The 17,143-nt window shown below is 38.4% G+C and overlaps 1 protein-coding gene across 1 annotated transcript in view; it reads right to left on the bottom strand.

Moving 5' to 3' along the window:
• Positions 1–8,712: 8,712 nt before the first annotated feature.
• Positions 8,713–17,143, bottom strand: part of LOC107589084 (transcription factor IIIB 90 kDa subunit-like) — a 68,403-nt gene continuing 59,972 nt past the window's right edge. Inside the window, exons 18-20 of the mRNA XM_016277415.1 lie at positions 12,557–12,611; positions 9,996–10,179; positions 8,713–9,629 (exon numbers count right to left, since the gene is read on the bottom strand). Of these exons, the coding sequence (XP_016132901.1) occupies positions 9,592–9,629; positions 9,996–10,179; positions 12,557–12,611 (277 nt within the window). The 3' untranslated portion in view covers positions 8,713–9,591. The remainder of the gene's footprint in view (positions 9,630–9,995; positions 10,180–12,556; positions 12,612–17,143) is intronic.

Below are 17,143 nucleotides of genomic sequence, written 5' to 3'. Positions count from 1 at the left end.
TTAATCTTCCTCTTAAAATAAAACAACACAAAAGTAAAATAATAACAAGCTACACACACACACACACACAAAACATCTAGGCACAAATAACATTTAAAAAATGCAGCACTCATACAACACACAATGGTTGTGGTTGAAAACAATTAAAAAGCAGTGTGTTCTATGAATCATTTTTTTTTTTTAAGTGTATATGCTTAGTTTGGCCTGGCCCGAACAAACATAGTGAAGATCAGTGAGGTCATGTTTACTCTCACCTGAGCCCAATGGAGTGACTACAGTCAGAGGAGACAGATGAGCTATCTGCCAGCACACAGGAGAAGCGTCACATTGAATAAATCTCACAGCCCTCTACCCTCAACCTCCAGGACACAGCTGGCCTGTGGCTCACAGGAAAATGATTATGCACAATCCACAGGCTTTACCATTGCTCAAGGCGAAGATAAGCCCAAAACAGCCTGTGACTAGAAAGGGTGCAAACAGCATGATATGTTGCATTTGCTGTGAACCCTAAAGAGATTGTATTAATCACTTATTCATCACAACCATCATCACCGTCATTGTATCTAATGAGTGTCATAAGACATTATCATCCATTATTTTCCACTTAATGTCTACGAACAGCATCTGTGGCATGATGTCGGGTAATTTCAATTCATCCCTCAGCTGTAAAAAAAAAAAAAAAAAAAAAAGCACATATTTTTGTTAAAACACACATGAATTCTTAAAGGAATAGTTCAGTTGAAAATGACAATCACTCATGTTGTTCCAAACTTACATGTCTTTGTTTTTTCTGTGAAACACAAAAGAAGATATTTTGAAGCAAAACAGTTTTGGTTCCCATTGACTTCCATTAAATGAACAAATACAATGAAAGTCAATGGGAAACGAAACGCATGGTTACCAACATACTTCAAAATATCTTCTTTTGTGTTTCACAGAAAAATCAAAGTCGTGTAAGTTTGGAACATGAGGGAGAGTAAATGATGACAGAATTTAAATTTTTGGGTCAAACCTTAAAGGTGCATTTAGTCCTTTTATTTAAAATTTTAAATAGTATTTTTTAAATATTATTTGCATTCAATTAAGATGAAGACTCCAGCCTCATAAAATCTGTCGTTTTACTCTCCTAAAATGACTATGAATAGTGTATTTCTGTATTGGTAACTGAAAACTTTTGCATGATAATACATCCACACCACTAGGTGTCAGTATAACTGATGTATCATCTACCAAAACATAATCAACTGAGTGCACCCTTAATTAAAAACATGTTGGTTACTTGACGTTACCTAAATTGCCTTTTGAGATGAAACTTAGGGTGCTTTCACACCTGGCCTGTTGTTTCGGAACTTGGCGCATTTCCCCCTTAGCTCGGTTCATATGTGAACACGGCAATCGCGCACGGATCCACGCCAAAACAATCGGTCTGAGATCGCCTGAACGAGGTGGTCTCGGCTCGATTGAAAACGAACTCTGGAGCGGTTCGGTTGTAGTCAGAAAGCAATCCGATCTAACCAGGCTATATCACAATGTATGATGGGTAATTACGTAAGTTCCGTGAAAAGCATCAGCTTTGTTGTTTTTCTAATACCTCCAAATGAACCTGTGAATGTCTGTGGGTGAGCACGTCTTTGCCATTCAAAAATCAAAGCGCACTTTATTTTATAATGCGGTCTCATTGCTCTTCTTTGTAGGTGCATTTTAAAAATGTTTTCCCGATCAATCCTGGACTCCTGCTCAAAATGATAAATTATTATAACGACAGCTACAAAAAACAGCAACAATAAGCCCGCAAAGCTGTTGTCGTTCCACCCTAACGGATGACATGCGTGACAGCTAAGTGGAATCCTGGAAAATAAACCGTAAGTGGAATCCCGGAAAATAAACCGTGGAACTTTGACCAATGAGAGAACAGTTTACTCGCGCGTGACATGTATTAATACATTTGGTACGTTTAGAAACATTGCCTTGTGAAAGCGAACCGCACCAAGAATAAAAAGCAACATTGTAATAACATTTTAATCCGTTTTGGAACAAAGCACTCGATCTACAGGTGTGAAAGCACACTAAATGTTTAGGTAGACAAACTACGTTATGCATTCATTTTTACAGACCTAGGGAGAAAGTCAAACCTACAAGAAATTTTGGACCCTCTTTATATTAAGTGGCCTTAACAACTATGTACTTACATTTAAATTAATAATTTGGTACAATGCACTTCTTGTGTACATACATGTTTTTACATAGTACTTATATTTTAAAAATACCTGCATGTAATTACATCTGTAATTAATTTCTGTAATTAATTTATAATTACACAGTTGACCCATCCCTTACACCTTAACCCACCCTTAAACCTACCAATACCAACAAACCTGTCCCTAACCTTACCCGTATCCCACCTCAATAGCAGCAAAAGTGTTTTGCAATACAATATGAACACAATAAGTACATTGTACTTAATTTTTGATGTAAGTACACAGTAGTTAAGGCCACTTAATATAAAGTAGGGCCGAAATTTACCCTACCTTCAGTTCAACAGATTGCTTGCATCTCTCCTTCAATGCAAATCTATGGGATTCTTTCATTGCTTCGTCATCATCCTTCAAGCACAATCTCTAAAAAAAAGTAACAAATAGGGTAATAAGCATAACTCTCCTTAACAAGCTGCATGGAAACATAACTAAATTCAGTTTGGGCCGGTAATTATGAAACACAGTCCAGCGATACCTTGCGGTTATCTACAGGATGTTAAAATCACAATGTTGACCTTGCTCCGAGAGGACCGTGTGATTAATATACCAGCCCGACTGAAACCAGAGTAGGTCTACAGCCAGACAGAGTGAGAAGCAATTTGAACACAATGCTTTGAAGAACTGAACCTGATACAGTTGAAGTATAAGGGCACCCTGAGCATGCATCTGTGGACAAATCAAATCAGATGCGAGTGACAGGCTGCAGTACTGCAGAAGCAGACCATTATAGTGTCTTGTTGCTCTTCAGTCTGATCAGCAGAGCGGGTTTAATGGGCTGCAGTTTCCCCATACTCTCGAAAGCAAACACATCTTAAACCTCCAGATAGCTGCATACTGCTCCACCATGTATGAACATGGCCTTTCACACAGAGGCTGATGGTTGTTTAGGGGTAAATGGTTCTACTGGATCTGTTTGGTGGCTTTCGTTCTAATGAGCTATCTGTTGATGAGCTCTGTCAGGGTATATGAGCCACAGGCAAAGCCCATGGTATTCGTCTGACCGCAGACTCATAAAAAAATCTATATCATTAGCCATTACAGTAGGCTACTCACAAATGAAAACTGGTTTCGTATGTTTCAGCTGTTGTGGTTCTTGAATGCTCGGATCACAGTCGCACAAAGAATTTCAAATCCACCCTCAGCTGGAAAAAAAAAAAAAAAAAAAAAAGCACATATTTTTGTTAAAACACACATGAATTCTTAAAGGAATAGTTCAGTTGAAAATGACAATCACTCATGTTGTTCCAAACTTACATGTCTTTGTTTTTTCTGTGAAACACAAAAGAAGATATTTTGAAGCAAAACAGTTTTGGTTCCCATTGACTTCCATTAAATGAACAAATACAATGAAAGTCAATGGGAAACGAAACGCATGGTTACCAACATACTTCAAAATATCTTCTTTTGTGTTTCACAGAAAAATCAAAGTCGTGTAAGTTTGGAACATGAGGGAGAGTAAATGATGACAGAATTTAAATTTTTGGGTCAAACCTTAAAGGTGCATTTAGTCCTTTTATTTAAAATTTTAAATAGTATTTTTTAAATATTATTTGCATTCAATTAAGATGAAGACTCCAGCCTCATAAAATCTGTCGTTTTACTCTCCTAAAATGACTATGAATAGTGTATTTCTGTATTGGTAACTGAAAACTTTTGCATGATAATACATCCACACCACTAGGTGTCAGTATAACTGATGTATCATCTACCAAAACATAATCAACTGAGTGCACCCTTAATTAAAAACATGTTGGTTACTTGACGTTACCTAAATTGCCTTTTGAGATGAAACTTAGGGTGCTTTCACACCTGGCCTGTTGTTTCGGAACTTGGCGCATTTCCCCCTTAGCTCGGTTCATATGTGAACACGGCAATCGCGCACGGATCCACGCCAAAACAATCGGTCTGAGATCGCCTGAACGAGGTGGTCTCGGCTCGATTGAAAACGAACTCTGGAGCGGTTCGGTTGTAGTCAGAAAGCAATCCGATCTAACCAGGCTATATCACAATGTATGATGGGTAATTACGTAAGTTCCGTGAAAAGCATCAGCTTTGTTGTTTTTCTAATACCTCCAAATGAACCTGTGAATGTCTGTGGGTGAGCACGTCTTTGCCATTCAAAAATCAAAGCGCACTTTATTTTATAATGCGGTCTCATTGCTCTTCTTTGTAGGTGCATTTTAAAAATGTTTTCCCGATCAATCCTGGACTCCTGCTCAAAATGATAAATTATTATAACGACAGCTACAAAAAACAGCAACAATAAGCCCGCAAAGCTGTTGTCGTTCCACCCTAACGGATGACATGCGTGACAGCTAAGTGGAATCCTGGAAAATAAACCGTGGAACTTTGACCAATGAGAGAACAGTTTACTCGCGTGTTACTTGTATTAACAAATTTGGTCCCTTTAGAAACTTTGCCATGTGAAAGCGAACCGCACCAAGAATAAAAAGCAAATCCCTGTTTTGGAACAAAGCACTCGATCTACAGGTGTGAAAGCACACTAAATGTTTAGGTAGACAAACTACGTTATGCATTCATTTTTACAGACCTAGGGAGAAAGTCAAACCTACAAGAAATTTTGGACCCTCTTTATATTAAGTGGCCTTAACAACTATGTACTTACATTTAAATTAATAATTTGGTACAATGCACTTCTTGTGTACATACATGTTTTTACATAGTACTTATATTTTAAAAATACCTGCATGTAATTGCATCTGTAATTAATTTCTGTAATTACATTTATAATTACACAGTTGACCCATCCCTTACACCTTAACCCACCCTTAAACCTACCAATACCAACAAACCTGTCCCTAACCTTACCCGTATCCCACCTCAATAGCAGCAAAAGTGTTTTGCAATACAATATGAACACAATAAGTACATTGTACTTAATTTTTGATGTAAGTACACAGTAGTTAAGGCCACTTAATATAAAGTGGGGCCGAAATTTACCCTACCTTCAGTTCAACAGATTGCTCGCATCTCTCCTTCAATGCAAATCTATGGGATTCTTTCATTGCTTCGTCATCATCCTTCAAGCACAATCTCTAAAAAAAAGTAACAAATAGGGTAATAAGCATAACTCTCCTTAACAAGCTGCATGGAAACATAACTAAATTCAGTTTGGGCCGGTAATTATGAAACACAGTCCAGCGATACCTTGCGGTTATCTACAGGATGTTAAAATCACAATGTTGACCTTGCTCCGAGAGGACCGTGTGATTAATATACCAGCCCGACTGAAACCAGAGTAGGTCTACAGCCAGACAGAGTGAGAAGCAATTTGAACACTTTTTCTGTGAAACACAAAAGAAGATATTTTGAAGCAAAACAGTTTTGGTTCCCATTGACTTCCATTAAATGAACAAATACAATGAAAGTCAATGGGAAACGAAACGCATGGTTACCAACATACTTCAAAATATCTTCTTTTGTGTTTCACAGAAAAATCAAAGTCGTGTAAGTTTGGAACATGAGGGAGAGTAAATGATGACAGAATTTAAATTTTTGGGTCAAACCTTAAAGGTGCATTTAGTCCTTTTATTTAAAATTTTAAATAGTATTTTTTAAATATTATTTGCATTCAATTAAGATGAAGACTCCAGCCTCATAAAATCTGTCGTTTTACTCTCCTAAAATGACTATGAATAGTGTATTTCTGTATTGGTAACTGAAAACTTTTGCATGATAATACATCCACACCACTAGGTGTCAGTATAACTGATGTATCATCTACCAAAACATAATCAACTGAGTGCACCCTTAATTAAAAACATGTTGGTTACTTGACGTTACCTAAATTGCCTTTTGATTAGGGTGCTAGGGTGCTTTCACACCTGGCCTGTTGTTTCGGAACTTGGCGCATTTCCCCCTTAGCTCGGTTCATATGTCAATCGCGCAATCGCGCACGGATCCACGCCAAAACAATCGGTCTGAGATCGCCTGAACGAGGTGGTCTCGGCTCGATTGAAAACGAACTCTGGAGCGGTTCGGTTGTAGTCAGAAAGCAATCCGATCTAACCAGGCTATATCACAATGTATGATGGGTAATTACGTAAGTTCCGTGAAAAGCATCAGCTTTGTTGTTTTTCTAATACCTCCAAATGAACCTGTGAATGTCTGTGGGTGAGCACGTCTTTGCCATTCAAAAATCAAAGCGCACTTTATTTTATAATGCGGTCTCATTGCTCTTCTTTGTAGGTGCATTTTAAAAATGTTTTCCCGATCAATCCTGGACTCCTGCTCAAAATGATAAATTATTATAACGACAGCTACAAAAAACAGCAACAATAAGCCCGCAAAGCTGTTGTCGTTCCACCCTAACGGATGACATGCGTGACAGCTAAGTGGAATCCTGGAAAATAAACCGTGGAACTTTGACCAATGAGAGAACAGTTTACTCGCGTGTTACTTGTATTAACAAATTTGGTCCCTTTAGAAACTTTGCCATGTGAAAGCGAACCGCACCAAGAATAAAAAGCAACATTGTAATAATTTGAATCCCTGTTTTGGAACAAAGCACTCGATCTACAGGTGTGAAAGCACACTAAATGTTTAGGTAGACAAACTACGTTATGCATTCATTTTTACAGACCTAGGGAGAAAGTCAAACCTACAAGAAATTTTGGACCCTCTTTATATTAAGTGGCCTTAACAACTATGTACTTACATTTAAATTAATAATTTGGTACAATGCACTTCTTGTGTACATACATGTTTTTACATAGTACTTATATTTTAAAAATACCTGCATGTAATTGCATCTGTAATTAATTTCTGTAATTACATTTATAATTACACAGTTGACCCATCCCTTACACCTTAACCCACCCTTAAACCTACCAATACCAACAAACCTGTCCCTAACCTTACCCGTATCCCACCTCAATAGCAGCAAAAGTGTTTTGCAATACAATATGAACACAATAAGTACATTGTACTTAATTTTTGATGTAAGTACACAGTAGTTAAGGCCACTTAATATAAAGTAGGGCCGAAATTTACCCTACCTTCAGTTCAACAGATTGCTTGCATCTCTCCTTCAATGCAAATCTATGGGATTCTTTCATTGCTTCGTCATCATCCTTCAAGCACAATCTCTAAAAAAAAGTAACAAATAGGGTAATAAGCATAACTCTCCTTAACAAGCTGCATGGAAACATAACTAAATTCAGTTTGGGCCGGTAATTATGAAACACAGTCCAGCGATACCTTGCGGTTATCTACAGGATGTTAAAATCACAATGTTGACCTTGCTCCGAGAGGACTGTGTGATTAATATACCAGCCCGACTGAAACCAGAGTAGGTCTACAGCCAGACAGAGTGAGAAGCAATTTGAACACAATGCTTTGAAGAACTGAACCTGATACAGTTGAAGTATAAGGGCACCCTGAGCATGCATCTGTGGACAAATCAAATCAGATGCGAGTGACAGGCTGCAGTACTGCAGAAGCAGACCATTATAGTGTCTTGTTGCTCTTCAGTCTGATCAGCAGAGCGGGTTTAATGGGCTGCAGTTTCCCCATACTCTCGAAAGCAAACACATCTTAAACCTCCAGATAGCTGCATACTGCTCCACCATGTATGAACATGGCCTTTCACACAGAGGCTGATGGTTGTTTAGGGGTAAATGGTTCTACTGGATCTGTTTGGTGGCTTTCGTTCTAATGAGCTATCTGTTGATGAGCTCTGTCAGGGTATATGAGCCACAGGCAAAGCCCATGGTATTCGTCTGACCGCAGACTCATAAAAAAATCTATATCATTAGCCATTACAGTAGGCTACTCACAAATGAAAACTGGTTTCGTATGTTTCAGCTGTTGTGGTTCTTGAATGCTCGGATCACAGTCGCACAAAGACATTAAGCTCAATTCTTCTAATGAAATTCAGGAAGCACTGATGAATCGAAGTCTTAAACCACCTTGACCATGACTCCTGAACAAATCTGATTTGAGAAATTGTATCACAGATGTGTAGCATGTGGGAAGTAAGTCTGTGTAGATGTGTAGCATGCTGTGGTTGCCTAACTGGGGTTTGTGAGGGAAACTGCAAGTGATTTTTGAGTTAATGAAAAGCTAATGATGAATTAAGGTATACAAATGACAATAAATTAAAAATAAAATCAAAATGAAAGAATTGAATTGTTTGCCTACATGTCATGTGACCAAAGAACTGTAAACATAGGAATGTGTTATTTAATTATTTAAATATTAACAAAACATTTCTGGGTACTTCAAGTAAATATTTCAGGACAAAGAGGTTCAGCTGGCAAAAAACATTTAAGAATTTCAGCTGTAAGGTAATACTGTACATTATTTGCTTGACATGAAAAATATATAAAGAAACAAGTAAGGAAATGTAGGGAAAACATATAAAGAAATGAACTCTGAATTCACAATTTAAATGATTAGTGCAACCAAAACTGAAATATTCTGTCATTTACTCACTGTCATGTCGTTCCAAATCTGTATGACTTTTCTTCTTTCTTCAGTGGAACATAAAAGGAGAATTCACAAAAGAAGACTGTGCTCTCATTCTTTTCCATTTAACTACAATGAATGGGGATTTGGGCTTTTAAACACCAAAATGAATGCAAAAGCACCATAAAATCATCATTAAAACATCCTAAACCGATGTGAATTTATTTACATACACATTCAAATATTCTGCTTTCACTGTGTACTCTGAAATCCACATTTGATGATCTAATGAAAACAGTTACAAAATGAGGGTCATAACATAGCTGTAAAATACATTAATATGAATCATAATCCAACACAGGAACATTTACTTTTTCATGAAATTATGAATTATAACAGTGAACACCGTTACTTGTACATATATACAGATATACCATAAAATAAAAAGTTAAAACACTAAAAGTGACATTGTCACAGCTTCCTACTATGTATTTACAATTAATGTTGTACAACAAATGTAAATGTACAACAAATTACCTTTCAGAAATTACCAACAGGTTCAAATCCTGCACCTGTAAAACACATTTTCAGAGATACTCAGGAAACTACTTTAGAGATTCCTGTCTCTTGAACTTTTAGTGAAACACCAGCAAAGTGCTAAAATGGTTTTATGTTCTTCAATCTAAAGCTGCCAGCCACCTTCTCCCACTGTAGCTCATTCATCACCCAGATGCTGCAGTTTAACCAGTCATATAATGCACTGTGAGGGAGAATGACCTTTCGTAAACGTGCAGCATATTGTAGGTGTCTCAAATGTGCCTTAAATTCTCCTCTCCTTGCCATAGGGAGTAATAGAAGTGGATAGGAGGATGAGAAGAAGTTCAGGGAACAGACGATAGGGTGCAGTCTAAAATACCTCCTCTTCTTCAGCTTCACATCCGTAGTCTGTAAAAAGAAAGATTGTAATGAATTCTGTCACTTCTGGATACATGTTGAAAAAAGGGAAAGCTAAAGATTAGATCAAATTATATTGGTAGACTGCTACTAGGACACTACTGGGATAAGCAACTATTTGTAGATGTATGACTTGCAGAGGAGCAGAGATAGGAGCAGTTTATCAAGATGATAAACACTTCAAATGCAGTCTGCCACGAATGCTAGAGTAACAGCCCACTTAGCATTACGCAATTTGTCAAAATGAAGAGCCAGACCTTGGAACTACTCTAGGAAACTCTTGATCATTGAACCCTTGAGCCGTGACTTCATTATCCTTGTCAGTGACACGACTACAATCCGCTGTGATATACTAACCATTTCCACCTATCAGCTCCATGGCGCTAATGCAAGACTCCTCTGCCTCTTCCTCATTCTCCTCTTCCTCCTCAGCGGGTTCCTCATACGCCACAGGCCCACTTTCCAACACGGGGGGTGGGGTGGGGGCCGGAGGGGGCTCTGGGGCTGCAGGAGGCAACATCATGGTAATGCTAGGAGTGACCTGAAATAAATAATGTTTTAGAACAATAAGAGACAACAGATTTGTATATAAACTAACAATGCTTCCCTGAAATTCTACTGTCAGATATAAATCGTTGTGCTTATGTTGGTGATTACGGTTCGAATCTGGTCAGCAATGTATCTTGATCCCTTTCCCGCTCAATCTGCCTAATTATCTCCATAATGTTCAATACAGAAGTGTGCATCTAATGAATTGAACTGTGGTGCTCATGTGGGTAATGTATATTCGAATCTGGCCTGCAACAAGTCCCGATCCTATTTGCCCCAAATAATTTCCATAATAATGTTCATTATACTGATTCTTAGATGGCACCACAGTGTGGTAGCTAGCAAATGTGCTTCTGACATGTTAAATCAAGGTGCTCGTGTGGGAAATGCAGTTTTGAATCTGACTTGCAACAAGTTCTGAGCCCATTTCTTGTTTTTTCCCAAATAATTTCCACAATGTTCCAAAAACTGCTCATATGGGTTATGCAGGTTAGAATCTGGCCTGCAACAAGTCCTGATCACATTTCCCTATTTCATTCCTGAATAATTTCCATATTATATTAATTTAAATGCTACTTTTAGTCAGCACTATAGTGTAGAGGCTAACATACATGCATTTGACATGTTGAATCTTGGTGCTCATGTGGGAAATGCAGGTTTGAATCTGGCCTGCAACAACTCCTAATCTCTTTTTCACAAATATTTTCTATAATAATGCTCAATACTGATTCTTACTCTGTCCCATAGTGTAGTGGCTAGCATTAGTGCATCTGACATGTTGAATCATGGTGCTCATGTGGGAAATGCAGGTTTGACTCTGGCCTTCAACCTCCGCTGATTCCCCTCCGCTTCTTTTCTCCATAATAATTTCCTGTCATTTTCTACTCTCTGTCCAAAAAAAAAAACCCTAAAAATAGTGATTCTACACAGTCGAGGAAAAAACTGATTCAATCGAAAAGAACGAGCCCAAGTGAATCAGGGCTACATTTCCCAGCAGGCATCTGCGTAAGGAAGTACAGCTCAGGGGAAGCAGAGGCCTAAATCAATTATCATGTTGTGAAAAACGAAGGAAGAGCATGAAAGTCTTGCCGCTGTACCGTGAGGCCGCTCTTCAGGCAGTGCCAGTTAAGGGGTTCTTGTAATAGGGGCAGCCAAGCTTGGCAAACGCCTAGAAGACGCCCTGCAGCTCACCTGTGGGTTACACCCAGAGTGAGTAACCCGGGCTGGGATCACAGAGATAAGCAGAGGCCTAATGACTAGAGAATCTGGGCTGGGGCATTAATGATCTCATTAGGAAGAAGAAAATAAAGAAAAAGATAAAAGATAATATTCCAGTACTTTTCTGTTTAATACATTCTACAATTTCTTATGACATCTGAACTAAGACCTCTAATGCATGTCTCAAACACTGCATGAATGCTCTGCTTGTTCTTGTTTTGTGGGAAAAAAGGGCAAACAGCTAATGTTTCTTTGTTAAGAATGACTCTCCTCTGAATCTCTCTGAGAAAGGCACAATACATTATATAAAACTGATTTAGTTCAGAACATCTTGGCAGCAACCTGGATGAGACAGCGGGGGGCTTCATTGCAAGAGCAAAGTTGGCCCCTGCAATCATGTTGTGCGTGATTTTCCCCCCACAACAGCTATTTTGTCTATTTGTACATGCATTTCAGGCCACACTGCTGTTTATTTAAGCCTGACTATTTTGAACAGAGACACTAAGACCGAAGCGAGCACAGAGGCAATCCATCAATTTTTGTGCCTTGAACATTATCACAAATATTGACTTTCAATTAAATGTACCTGTATATGCCATATTTTCCTTGCATTGTGAAATATGCTGGTTCGATATTTACTGCCATGACATTTAGCTATGAAGTATTTGATTATCGTGATGGATTTACCACTGAAGTCAAGTAGGTTTAGTCAAGTGAATTTGATTTGACCTCAACTAAGCTGATATTCATGAAATATTGTTCATTAGGTCAACAAGAAAACAGACCACAAACAGTTCTGCACTGGGATGTTATTCAGTAATCACATTAGATCTTGGGTTATGAAATAAGGTGCATAGTTATAAATTTGTTTTTTAATGTCCAGGGCTGTAGTTCCAATTGAATTGGTAGCAACAAGAATAACTATGGTTTGTGATGACAGGTGTTTTGTGTGAATTATTGGCTGAAATCATAAAATTTCAAACCAAACATTTAAAACTATGACATATTACATTTATAAAATTTAATTTTGCATATCGTTGGGCCTACTAACATTTGAAACATATTTTAATGTTGGATTACCACTTGATGTCCAATGTAAAATAAACCTATTAAAATATTAAGTAATAATACAAGGCACTCAGTCAACCTACCGGTGTGGCTGCTGTTGTCTTCTTCTTGGGTGCGGACGATATTAAGGGGCGGAGTCTAAAGAAAGGAAAGCAGAAAGAATAAAATAATTATTTAGTGAATCTTCAGTGGCCTCAAACTTCTTCAGAGCAGCTTATACATTCACATAAGAGCTCATAACTGGCCTAATTTTCCTTCTAAAAATATGAAAATATGAAGCATACTTCCTGCCCCCTCTTTACTCCCACCCCATAGCAGATTACTGAGGCATATCTAAAGCAATAGATTCACACTGAGACCTGCACTACTGGGGCTAAAGAAGCCCTGTGGCGCTGATGAAATGCTTAGCTTACACTTCCCGGCGACTAGATTTAAACATCAAACACCAGCACTATTTTGGGCTAATATTAAAGAGACCAGTATAAAACATTAATTAGTTTGATGGGGGAATGCGAGTGAGGAAGAAGGGAACTTTCTGAAATGAGAATGACCTTGATCTGGCTTCATGTTAGTCCAGTGAAAACTGAGAAGACAGACTGCTATTTATGTCACAATTATGATTAGCTGGTTTGGAGCTTAAAGTGCTACAATGGCAATGAAAGGTTTTGTCTATTCACGACTGATGATTTTTATACATATAAGACAGAAGAAGAATATATAGATAAGTTATTTAAAGGGATAGTTCATCCGAAAATTAAAATTCTGTCATTAATTACTCAACCTCATGTCATTCCAAACCTGTAACACCTTCGTTCATCCACAGAACACAAATTAAGATATTTTTGATTAAATCAGAGAGCTTTCCCTGCATAGACAGCAACATTAAAGTAATTAAAAAGTGTTCTGAAGATGATATAGGTCTTATGGGTTTCATTATTCATAATTAATAATAATAATTTAAATGTCAAATTTCAAAAGCTAACTTAAAAAGATATGTTTTCACCAGATTTTTAAAAAATCTGAATGCTTGGAGCTTGTCTCATTTCAACCTGGGAAAGTTTACAGATTTTCGGGCATAATGGCTAAAAGCAGTTTTGCCAGATCTCATACAGTACGGTTCACATTACAAAAAATAGCGTGTGGTTTGTTGTGTAAGGTGCCTTCAAATGCCCAGAGCTTCACCTGAATGTGCTAGAATGACTGTGCATAAAAATAGTATTATAACTGGGCAAGCATTTGCACAATAATATGCAAAACAGCACTGACTGTCTATAGAAAGTTGCCTCTTAAAGATTTAGGATGCTTTATAGTGAATACCACTGAAGATGCAAGCCAAAAATCCATAAATTTTGGAAAGCTGTAGCACGACAGACATGAATGGTGTAAACTGTCCATTGTGTTATGTCGCATGTACATTTATTGTGTACTTGCAAAAGTATTGTTGAACACTGCATACGCAAAAGCAGCTTCATAATATTGTCAAAATACACAGAACAACCCACACAAATACACACTAACACAGGCATATAAACACAAAATAAAGTGCAGAAAAGCTGGGCAGTGACTGCGCCTCCCTGGTGAGATCTCCCTGAGGACTTAGCGAGAGCACTTTCTTGGCCGATAAGGGAAAGTGCTGCTAATTAATCTGCTTAAGAAAGAGAGGAGGAGGACGGAGAGTGAGCGAGAGAGAAAGTACATGCTGAGAAAGGGGCTTCCTTTGTGGTAACTCATTAGGAGTGGCGGCCTACATTAGCCATATGCAGCATGCTGGCCAGACAGAGCCCAGTCGAGTCTGTTCTGGCCAGATCTGCTCCATGCACCAGTGTCCTGGCCCTGGCACACATCCTAAACATAACTCCAGCATTAGGATTATCCAACACATTACTGGAAAACACAATCACCCCCGAGCGGCCTCACAGAGTGAATAGTCTTGGGAAGAGACGCAGATCTACAACCCAAGTGTGACTAATACACTTACAAATCTTCAGCCATGGAAGTGAAATGGCCTCCAGTTAAATCTAGAGCACATATTGTGTATCGGATGCCTCTGCTTGCGGGGATTGAGAAACGTAGATAATCTTACAATACTGAATGCAGCAGCTCAGCTGAAGTGAGTGAGAATGCTGCTAAAAACGACCCAGGCGGAAGACCTGAAGCAGAAGGTTCAGAAAGGTTGTTTTTCCTCCTTCAAGGGCAAATCAAGCGCCCAAAAATATCACTTTCTTAATGAAAAGTTCTTATTTTCCAGTAAAAAACCCCCCCTCTCTCTCTCTCTCTCTATATATAAAACAAGATTAACTTGAGAAGCAAATACAATAATAAGACAAATTTTCCAGAGGACAAAAATACCTTTCTCTTGTTTTAAACATAAGTTCACATGATTTCATTTAAAGCTTAAATGTTAAAAACAGAGTCGACTGAGCTGTAACTGGGTCCTCAAAACACTACAGTAAAGCGCATCTGCTATAAAAGTAAAGTAATTACTGTTATTTACCTTGCTTTAAAGGTGCTAAGAGGGATGTTAGCCGCTTCACTAACTTCTGCTACTGAATTAGACCGCCCGTCTCTACAAGTCCTGTCCTCCAAACCCAATGTCAGCTATCCTGGCTGCTCAAAATGACTGACAGGTGGAGAATGCCTCAAAGTGCTCAGACTAAAATAGCCGCCTGTGGTCAGATTCAGTTTTGCAGTTTACATGGGCTGCCACGGAGAATATCAGGCAGCTTTCAGTAATATCTGTCAGACAATATGTGTCCATGTTACATGTTAGTCCATACAGCAAGATTCACTTTTCTAAACCCATCCTTTAGTCCCCAAAACAAAGCTGATAACCCGGTACAATAAGGTTGTTTCAAACTGTTAGCACCAAAATGGACTCCTTGTTTTAACACACTGGTCTAAAACTCAATTCCTGGAGGGCCACAGCTCTGCACAGTTTCCACCTATCAAACACACCTGTTCCAGCATATCAAGGTCTTCAGGATTACTAGAAACTTCTTTTTCCTCCTTCAAGGGCAAATCAAGCGCCCAAAAATATCACTTTCTTAATGAAAAGTTCTTATTTTCCAGTAAAAAACCCCCCCTCTCTCTCTCTCTCTCTATATATAAAACAAGATTAACTTGAGAAGCAAATACAATAATAAGACAAATTTTCCAGAGGACAAAAATACCTTTCTCTTGTTTTAAACATAAGTTCACATGATTTCATTTAAAGCTTAAATGTTAAAAACAGAGTCGACTGAGCTGTAACTGGGTCCTCAAAACACTACAGTAAAGCGCATCTGCTATAAAAGTAAAGTAATTACTGTTATTTACCTTGCTTTAAAGGTGCTAAGAGGGATGTTAGCCGCTTCACTAACTTCTGCTACTGAATTAGACCGCCCGTCTCTACAAGTCCTGTCCTCCAAACCCAATGTCAGCTATCCTGGCTGCTCAAAATGACTGACAGGTGGAGAATGCCTCAAAGTGCTCAGACTAAAATAGCCGCCTGTGGTCAGATTCAGTTTTGCAGTTTACATGGGCTGCCACGGAGAATATCAGGCAGCTTTCAGTAATATCTGTCAGACAATATGTGTCCATGTTACATGTTAGTCCATACAGCAAGATTCACTTTTCTAAACCCATCCTTTAGTCCCCAAAACAAAGCTGATAACCCGGTACAATAAGGTTGTTTCAAACTGTTAGCACCAAAATGGACTCCTTGTTTTAACACACTGGTCTAAAACTCAATTCCTGGAGGGCCACAGCTCTGCACAGTTTCCACCTATCAAACACACCTGTTCCAGCATATCAAGGTCTTCAGGATTACTAGAAACTTCCAAGCAGGTGTGAGTTGGAGCTAAACTCTGCAGAGCTGTGGCCCTTCAGGAATAGAATTTGAGACCACTGAAAATTTAACCAAAATCTAAGACAACACTAAATATTTAAAAAGTAGTTTATTCCATAGTAAAAATATAGATCAACATTTTTATTATTTCTATCATTATTTTGTGTGTACTATAAATTTTATTAAAGTATTGTGTTAGTTTAGCAATGGAACTTTTTCACGGACTGTGATGACGTGTTTCCACAGTTATTAACATCATACTTTTTTCAATTTTTTTTTTGTTTGCCATTTTTGCCTTTTATTAGGATAGGACAGTAAACATTGACAGGAAATGAAGTGGGAGAGAGATGGGGGATAGGAATGGGAAAGGACCGCGAGCCGGGACTAGGAGCCTGGGATGAACTGGGTTCGCCAAAGTTTTTTTTTTTATATAAAACTGTACAAATATTTATAATTTTAATAATGTACTTGTTATAAATGTACATTTTCATTTTTAAAATGAAATTATATTATTAAACACTATAATTTGTATTATATTAATTTGGAATGTAATTGCAGAAAATGTCTCGGGTTACGTATGTAACCCTGGTTCCTTGACCGGAGACCGCTGCGCCCTGGAACATGGCAGGGTTGGCAGACCGACCTTCTGAGGGCACTGAGGAGAGATGGGCCCCGTGTAATGCGGTGTGAACCTCTCTTCCCCAGAAAGGCTTGCCCTCCGAGGTCCTGAGCCACAGCATCAGGACTCTCTTAGCTGAAGTCTCCTATTGAAAATGATGGCCCTCAGACCCACGTCGTCTGCTAGGAATACTAAACCACAGCCTGCTCGGGGCAGGACCCAATG

This window comes from Sinocyclocheilus grahami, unplaced genomic scaffold, assembly GCF_001515645.1.
Source record: "Sinocyclocheilus grahami isolate Dianchi unplaced genomic scaffold, SAMN03320097.WGS_v1.1 scaffold111.1, whole genome shotgun sequence".
Taxonomy (NCBI): Eukaryota; Metazoa; Chordata; class Actinopteri; order Cypriniformes; family Cyprinidae; genus Sinocyclocheilus; species Sinocyclocheilus grahami.
This window is presented reverse-complemented; position numbering and strand designations above follow the sequence as displayed.